This window comes from Somniosus microcephalus, chromosome 32 (assembly GCF_052327205.1).
Source record: "Somniosus microcephalus isolate GS21.2 chromosome 32, FLI_Smic_1.0, whole genome shotgun sequence".
In the NCBI taxonomy this organism is placed as follows: Eukaryota; Metazoa; Chordata; class Chondrichthyes; order Squaliformes; family Somniosidae; genus Somniosus; species Somniosus microcephalus.
The window spans coordinates 40,752,577-40,761,570 of record NC_141018.1 but is presented as its reverse complement, the minus strand read 5'-3'; the positions used below and the strand labels follow the sequence as shown (position 1 = coordinate 40,761,570).

The following is an 8,994-nucleotide window of genomic DNA, read 5'->3' as shown; positions in this document are numbered from 1 at the left end:
TGAACTGCAGCGGTGATCCTGATCTTTGTTTTGTTTGTTAGATATTTAATTTCTAGCTATATCTAAGACTATTTCATTTAACAACAGACAAATCCCAGAATCAGATCAGCAAAGTTTCACATCTTCATTATAGAATTCTTTCCAGCCCAGAACATCAACACTGCAGCTTCAATTAATGAGATGTTCATTTTTAATCTTTCCTAATGGTCTCTGGGTTCTGTTCTGAGTATTTCACAGTTTCTTCATCCATCCAACAACCATGATGGGAAATTAAAACTCCTCCTCAGCCCTCACTGTACGCAGTTGCTGCAGCCTCTTCATTTTCTCTATAGTTGCTGTCACGGAGAGCTCGCCGTGTACCTTGTTATCTCTTGTACGGATGTTCACCGAATGACTCGCTTTCTCCCTCTCCCCGACCACTGCAGACAAAAGAGATTTGATAAAAATCGACTCAACTTCCCGTGCAGCGCAATAATGGTGGAACAAAACTTCTGCAGTGGACATTTAAACAAACCAAGACACAGTGCAGGTAATGACACTGGGTCAGCAATTCTTGCAGTAGATGAAAGGACTTTAACACCTCAACTATTCTAGTTGATTGCTCTTTCCACATGTACGCTCGCACCAATATGTGTAAATTGGAACGTCAGAAGCCTCCACTGAGCTCTGCCCAATTTTACCTCCGGCACAGTTCCTTCTGGGTTGAGTCCTGTTGCTGAGAAGATGGCAGTGTTGTCCTTTGGCTGGCAGGAGTTCCACGACAGTGGGCCTCTGGGACACCCGCTGTCCCGGCTCCTCCCTGCTGGCGAAACCCTCTGTCCCTCCACCATGTCACCTCCATGCTGGGAACATCCTGTCTCTCTGTCCCGGCACCTCCATGCTTGGGACACCCTCTGTCCCTCTGCCCTGGCACCTCCATAGTGGGGACATCCTCTGTCCTTCCATCTCGGCACCTCCATGCTGGGGACCCCCTCTGCCCCGGCACCTCCATGCACAGCTGAGATTGGGAACTTGCTCAAGTGGAGAAAACCCAACCTGCGTCATTCCAATGCGTGTTGCTGACGTCAGAGTGCCATACACTGGTCCACCGGGGCAGGGAGGTGGGGTTACACTGGTGCACCTCCTGATTTTACAGCAATGTTCAGAAGCTGTAAGAATGCAGAGAGCTGGTTGAACAGTGAAGCAGTAGACCTGCTCCCCATGAAAATACAGCACTGATTACTATACAATTTCCACAATAAACGTAAAATTAGATTAAAAGGAACAATCTGCGATCACAGCTTTACCTGGGGACCCTTGACGGGATCCCAGAATCGATGCTGTGTCACTTGTGATTGCCGTCTTGGCTGGGTAACCCGGGCAGGATCTCTCCACATCCCACCAGTGCAGCACCCACTGAACTGACCCAGTAGCTGCACCCACTGTTATACAGATGTCTGGGAACTGGGCCCAAGAGATTAAGGACAGTGCAGGGGGACAGGGGAAAGGTTGGGGGGGGGGGGGGGGGGGGATGGACAAAAATGAGATCTCCGAGTAGAGTGGAAGCATCTGGTTTGATTTACCTAGGATGAAATTGTACTGAGCAAGTTGAGCATTCCGAATCTTCTTATTCAGCAAACAGCCGGGATCCAGGTCCGCATCAGCCATGAAACCGGCTGCAACCAACTCTTGGCAAACCTAAAAGAAACCAGCTTAAGGACCTGTTCATGTAAAGATTAGCCCACCCTTTCAGTGTCACATACAGCCCCACAGCTCTGCTCACCCTCCAACCATACTCCTCACAGCCTGGTCCGACAGGGACTACCATAACCTGGCGGGGGGATAGCCAGAAAGGCCTAGATTAAAACAAGCAGAAACAGTCACAAGATCACTCACAATAATTAACTACTTTACATTTTATGTACGTAAACGACAGGAACTTGCTCCTTACAGGTACGATCTCAGCTTCTGAATACTTCTCTACACCTCATTTTTCATTTAGTGAACTTTTCACCTCAAGATAAGGAGCTGGGAAATGGAACACTTGGGTATCAGGTGGGTAAGGTAGTGTAGTGGTTATCTTACTGGACTAATAATTCAGGAAATGAGAGTTCAAATCCCACCATGGCAGTCTGAGACTTTGAAGGGATATGGGATCGGGCAGGAAAGTGGAGTTGAGGTCAAAGATCAGCTATGATCTTAGTGAATGGCGGAGAATGTTTGAGGGGCCGTATAGCCTACGCCTGCTCCTATTTCTTATTTCAAACCCCCCAGAGTCAACACTGAACTCGAGCTCCAATAATTCAAACATTTGATGCAAGTCAGGCCACGAACAGCTGCCGTTCGATTCCAAGCCAGGGGTGAGCTTGGTCTCACCTTCCTATTTCTGATTAATAGACACCATTACTTTTACAAGTGGTTTTTAATAATAAAGGTGATTAATATTTGAAATAGTAGGGTCATTCAAGCAGACCATAAATCAAACCGAAGCGGGCTTTCAATGTCCTTTTAAGTAGCAGATATGAACATGGAATGAATAGTTAATTTAAAAATTGGTGCGTTTATAAAAAGTGAGTTTATTTGCTAAGTTAAGAGTTTTGGGAAAAAGCAGGAAAGGCAGCCAACTGCAGCTCGGTTCTGAACACAGTACATCCAGGGAGTTGGGCCGCAGTCTGATATCCCGCAGCTTCCCTCCCCCACCCCCACACTGCAGACTGTGAGGAGGAGCTGAGCACAGCAGGAAAAGGCTCTGTAGCCGGTTTATAAATCTCAGCAGAGGGAGCGCAGTCACTGGGTTGAGCAGGCGATATTCATCAATCCCCTTCTAGTTAAATCTCCCATCAAAGTTCATGGGTCAGTCATGGAGCAGCAGCAACGCACAGTGCCTGGGGAAGAAGGGAGGGGGAGAGTGAGACACGGGGAAAGACTATTAGAAGGAAGGTCAACCTGGGTTCAGTGGGATAATTACAAAGGCCTGCGAATAGGCCGGCGTCACCTTTCCCAGGGATGGGCTGTGAGGCAGACTGGATGAGGGATAAATCATTAAAAGCTCTGGTCTAATCCTGACTGTCCATCTGTTGCCACTTTAAGCTTCTGTAATGTTTGCACTGACATCAATAATCTCCAAATTAACGTTTACTCACCAGCTGCCTTTGTTCACCCAACAGCATTTTGTTACACTCAGAATATCTGATTATTTGAACATATCAGCCACTTCTGCAGGTAACAGAGCTGGACAGGAAGTGAAACACCTCCAGTATTAACAGGGCCTCAGACACCAGACACACACCTCCAGCATCTGGGCTCCAAACCAGCACAGACTGATGGGATCGAAGTCTCCCTGGCTGGAAGGGCTGTTTGTGAAATGAGTGTCAATCCAGTACCGAGGGGGCAAAGGCCCAAAGCAGAAAAAAGCTTCTAATTCAACAGGAACTGGCAATCTTGCTCAGTGCCCAAACAAGGGCTGGTGTGCGGAATGGAAAAATGTCACATTGGGCACAAATATTTTCCACAAACACATGAAGGTGTGAGTATACACATTACAGCCTTCAGAAAAAGGGACTGATGATCAGCGAGACCACAGCATCAGCCAGATACTTAGCTGTCACAGAGAGGAGCAATAGCACCTTTCCATTAAACTCCACCATACTTGGGAAAAGGGTAAATTTAATTCAACAGTTGTCACAGCAGCTCCTGCACATTGCCAACATATTCAAATTAACAGCTTTGCTTTTTAAACAGGAACAACAAAGGATATCAAGACTCCAGTACTCAGTCATTTACTAATTATCTTCTGTTGCTGTTTTCCCTGGAGGAGTGTCGGTATTTACAGGGGGTCCCCGGGAGTGTGTCGGTATTTACAGGGGGTCCCCGGGAGTGTGTCGGTATTTACAGGGGGTCCCCGGGAGTGTGTCGGTATTTACAGGGGGTCCCCGGGAGTGTGTCGGTATTTACAGGGGGTCCCCGGGAGTGTGTCGGTATTTACAGGGGGTCCCCGGGAGTGTGTCGGTATTTACAGGGGGTCCCCGGGAGTGTGTCGGTATTTACAGGGGGTCCCCGGGAGTGTGTCGGCATTTACAGGGGGTCCCCGGGAGTGTGTCGGTATTTACAGGGGGTCCCCGGGAGTGTGTCGGTATTTACAGGAGGTCCCCGGGAGTGTTTCGGTATTTATAGGGGGTCCCCGGGAGTGCGTCGGTATTTACAGGGGGTCCCCGGGAGTGCGTCGGTTTTTACAGGGGGTCCCCGGGAGTGTGTCAGTATTTACAGGGGGTCCCCGGGAGTGTGTCAGTATTTACAGGGGGTCCCCAGGAGTGTCAGTATTTACAGGGGGTTCCCGGGAGTGTGTCAGTATTTACAGGGGGTCCCCGGGAGTGTGTCAGTATTTACAGGGGGTCCCCGGGAGTGTGTCAGTATTTACAGGGGGGTCCCCGGGAGTGTGTCAGTATTTACAGGGGGTCCCCGGGAGTGTGTCAGTATTTACAGGGGGTCCCCGGGAGTGTGTCAGTATTTACAGGGGGTCCCCGGGAGTGTGTCAGTATTTACAGGGGGTCCCCGGGAGTGTGTCAGTATATTCCTGCAATCTGGAGTCAGGAGTCCAATTCCCCCCACAGCAAGTGACTCCAGTCCCACGCTACACGACTGCCTTGTGTACATTGGCTACATTGCAGGAATAAATAATAAGTCAGGATTCTCGTGACGGCGAGCTGAGCTTGTAAGATAACGACACCCTGACCCAGGAACCAGTGTCCCTCTCCGGCCAGCTGATAGCGAGACCGGCAGAACTTCTGGGTGAAACACTCTCTCTGTAGTGTCTGGGGTTTCAAACGTTACCATTTCCCGGCGTAGTTCTCGGCGAGGATAGCCACCATGCGTTCCAGCGATCCCAGCACAGCGCGATGAATGATAACCGGCCGGCTTCCATCCGCTCCATCCTTACTGCAGAGAGCAGGAAAGTGAACCAGTGACAGCATCACAAAGACAAGGGCCTCCTCCCACGCTCCTGCCCGTTTACTCTCCCACCTCCCCGAAACCACCACTCTGACTGTGATACTGGTCCGCAGGTTCTGCCACTCCCCAGGAGCTTACCTGTGTCACCATCCGTCACACGTGAACCCAAGCTAGCTATTCAACCGTGGAGTACCGCACCACCAAACCTGATCCTGTACTAACACACACGGTGCGTCCTGCAGGGGTCACTCGACAGTGAACCCTGAGTGATCTTCCTCCCTCCCTAATCCAGACCCGAGCCCAATTACAACAAACCACCTGCTGCCCAAGCTGTGATCAGCTCACTCGGACAGAGTGACCTGAGACCAACCTAGTCTGCATAGCTCGATCCCACACCAGCGCTGTATTTACCCACAGAGCCACCTTCATCCCCACCAACCCCACACAGGACAGGGGCGGGGAGGGGAGCCACAATAACAACATCTCCAAACTGCACTCACCTAACGTACGTCAGATTAAACCTAATGGGCAGCTGGAAGTCCAGCTGGATGGTGGCACACTGATGGTACCGGCCTAGAGCGTCCTTCATCTCAATGTCGATCTGCAGTGAATTAGAGAATGAGAAAATTTCGAGCAGATGACGATTTTTCAAAGCTCACACCTGAGCTGCCCCACACTAACCTTCGGTCCGTAGAACGCTCCATCTCCCGCATTCAGTCTCCAGCACTCACCAAACGCATTCAAACTGCACTCCAACTGCTAAACCACAGGAAATAAACATCAAAAACTCAGCTCCATCTGCAGCTTGCTTTATTTTTATATTTGTTTAAAACTTGTCTTTAATAACTTTCATGCTCATTGAAGTATAGATGTCTGTACTGGGCAATGCAACACTTTCCCATTTCAGGTTCCCAGTGTCACTATCAAACACTCCCAGGGCAGGTACAGCACGGGTTAGATACAGAGTAAAGCTCCCTCTACACTGTCCCATCAAACACTCCCAGGGCAGGTACAGCATGGGTTAGATACAGAGTAAAGCTCCCTCTACACTGTCCCATCAAACACTCCCAGGGCAGGTACAGCATGGGTTAGATACAGAGTAAAGCTCCCTCTACACTGTCCCATCAAACACTCCCAGGGCAGGTACAGCACGGGTTAGATACAGAGTAAAATACTGCAGATGTTGGAAATCCGAAATAACAACAGAAAATGCTGGAAAAACTCAGCAGGTCAGGCAACATCCGTGGAGAGAAATTTGAGTTGACGTTTCGGGTCGAACCCTTCTTCAAAACTGGAAAGAAAAGAAATTAGATCAAAGGCAGGGCTGCGATCATTTTAATTCACCGCCCAGTCCGTAAGGGTGATTCCGAGCTTCCGGTCGCCTGTCATTTTAATTCACCGCTCCATTCCCACTCGGACCTCACCGTCCTTGGCCTCCTGTATTGTTCCACGGAAGCTCAACGTAAACTCGAGGAACAGCACCTCATCTTCCGATTAGGCACTCTGCAGCCTTCCGGACTCAATATCGAGTTCAACAATTTCAGATCATAACCTCGGCCCCAATTACACATTTTTTCTTGTAATTATTCCACTCCTTTTCCCCCCACCCCCCCTTTCCTTTTGTTTCTCTCTCGCACCTGGCAGCTATCTCTTGCCCTGCCAGTACACTTCACACCTAATCTCAGCCTATTACCATCTCGTCTAGCTCTTTTGTTTCTTTCACTTCTTTTGTCCGATCGCAGCCCTGCCTTCGATCTAATTTCTTTTCTTTCCAGTTTTGAAGAAGGGTTCGACCCGAAATGTCAACCCAAATTTTTCTCCACGGATGTTGCCTGACCTGCTGAGTTTTTCCAGCATTTTCTGTTGTTATTTCAAAGCTACCTCTGCACTGTCCCATCAAACACTCCCAGGGCAGGTACAGCACGGGTTAGATTCAGAGTAAAGCTCCCTCTACACTGTCCCATCAAACACTCCCAGGGCAGGGACAGCACGGGTTAGATACACAGTAAAGCTCCCTCTACACTGTCCCATCAAACACTCCCAGGGCAGGGACAGCACGGGTTAGATACAGAGTAAAGCTCCCTCTACACTGTCCCATCAAGCACTCCCAGGGCAGGGACAGCACGGGTTAGATACAGAGTATAGCTCCCTCTACACTGTCCCATCAAACACTCCCAGGGCAGGTACAGCACGGGTTAGATACAGAGTAAAGCTCCCTCTACACTGTCCCATCAAGCACTCCCAGGGCAGGTACAGCACGGGTTAGATACAGAGTAAAGCTCCCTCTACACTGTCCCATCAAACATTCCCAGGGCAGGTACAGCACGGGTTAGATACAGAGTAAAGCTCCCTCTACACTGTCCCATTAAACACTCCCAGGGCAGGTACAGCACGGGTTAGATACAGAGTAAAGCTCCCTCTACACTGTCCCATTAAACACTCCCAGGGCAGGTACAGCGTGGGTTAATTGTAGTACAGTGTATGTTTAATATGATGTAAACAACCTGGAGCCTTCCTTTTCAGTAGGGAATGTGACGGCTCTTAAATCCAGAATTCAATGTATCAGATATATTTTTTTTATTCTTTTTTTTTTAAATGGGATGTGGACGTCGCTGGCAAGATAAAACAATGTTGGTTTACGAGGCTCTCTCTATAAAGGTTAAATCCAGCTGCCCTGATGCGAGACTGATGGGGCCGAGGTGAATGCAGCCTCTCAGGCTCACCATCAGTACCGATTGCTCTTCTTCCACCGTTAACCAGCACTGTCCGGTGATCACTTGCCTTTTCCGCCTGATTCCACATGTTCACATCTCCCAGAAACTTCTCTGGTCGTGTGGAGAGGTTGAGCTGGAAATTGAAGCCAAACACGCCATACACCGTGCGGAGAAAGTCCAGGCATCCCCTCATCTCCTCCTCAATCTGAAATAGGAGCAAATCCTCACCAATGCATGCGGAAAAGAACAGTCACTAACTCCAGATCGGCAAAAGGACAAACCATCCCTTAAACACAATACAACTGCAGATCCTGTGCCAAGCAGAAGCCTGTGCCAGAGGGAGCAGGAGGTCCAGGGCTGGGCTGTGCGGAGTTAGCTGACCTCGGGTGTTACCACTCGCTTCAGTGTCCCTGGGCTAGGGAAAAGAAACCTCTGCCAAGGGTCTTGCTCCTGATCACTGTCCAGCGACACCTGCGGGGCCAGGCCTGCATGTAAAGATCCGGAATAGCCGGACAATACTCCCAGTCTCAACCCTCGAGAATAAAGGCCCATCATTTACCAAAGGGCACTTGGTACCATGGAACTGCCCCCAGCAATAGTGAGCACAGAATCAGCACCTTCAGGAACTTTACCCCAGTGAGAATCAGCACCTACGGGGGAATAAATTAAGACAAAACAATGGGAATGAAGTTCAATGTCTGTTCAGGTGTTACAAAGAGCCACCTCGGATACAGAATAAAATGGTGTGAGAGATCAGACTGCAGAATTTCGCTCACCTGCTCCATCGTACAGAAGATGTGGGCATCATCCTGCTTGAACCGGCGCACTCTGGTTAATCCGGTTAATGCCCCCGAAAGCTCGTTGCGATGAAGAACACCAAAGTCAGCTAACCGGAGAGGGAGCTCACGCCAGGATCGTGGGCGATGGTCAAACATCAAACTGATAGAAACAGAGCGTCAGAGCAGAACATTCTAGCACATTTAGTCCAGTACACCGCTTCCTGTGGGAACCAGGTCTCCCTTCAGGAGTTGCTGCACAACCGAAGCCCATCACTTCCTGTCTGACACTGATCAATCTCAGTCCACACATTAGATGCAGCTTATTGCATTTGTATTGGCTTCATTCCTGTGTCTGAGGTAATGCTGAACCGTCAGAGGGCCTGGCCCCAGGATTGTACCAATATTGTGGGACCATTGGTAGAAGTTGCTGGATTGTTGCAAAAACCCCAACGCCTTTGAGGGCAGGCGATCTCTGCCCAGCCTCAACAGGTGGCTGCAAATCCACACTGTATGCTGGACTCTCAGGGAACTAGAATGGCAACAAACACTGGCTCACCAACGACCCAATAAAGATG

The 8,994-nt window shown here is 49.5% G+C and overlaps 1 protein-coding gene across 1 annotated transcript in view; it reads right to left on the bottom strand.

Annotated features, from left to right (window-relative positions):
- Nucleotides 1-167: 167 nt before the first annotated feature.
- Nucleotides 168-8,994, bottom strand: part of LOC147097522 (threonine--tRNA ligase 1, cytoplasmic-like) — a 43,760-nt gene continuing 34,933 nt past the window's right edge. The window contains exons 11-18 of the mRNA XM_085972008.1: nucleotides 8,417-8,579; nucleotides 7,708-7,845; nucleotides 5,608-5,685; nucleotides 5,427-5,527; nucleotides 4,810-4,914; nucleotides 1,763-1,835; nucleotides 1,563-1,677; nucleotides 168-419 (exon numbers count right to left, since the gene is read on the bottom strand). Of these exons, the coding sequence (XP_085828134.1) occupies nucleotides 271-419; nucleotides 1,563-1,677; nucleotides 1,763-1,835; nucleotides 4,810-4,914; nucleotides 5,427-5,527; nucleotides 5,608-5,685; nucleotides 7,708-7,845; nucleotides 8,417-8,579 (922 nt within the window). The 3' untranslated portion in view covers nucleotides 168-270. The remainder of the gene's footprint in view (nucleotides 420-1,562; nucleotides 1,678-1,762; nucleotides 1,836-4,809; nucleotides 4,915-5,426; nucleotides 5,528-5,607; nucleotides 5,686-7,707; nucleotides 7,846-8,416; nucleotides 8,580-8,994) is intronic.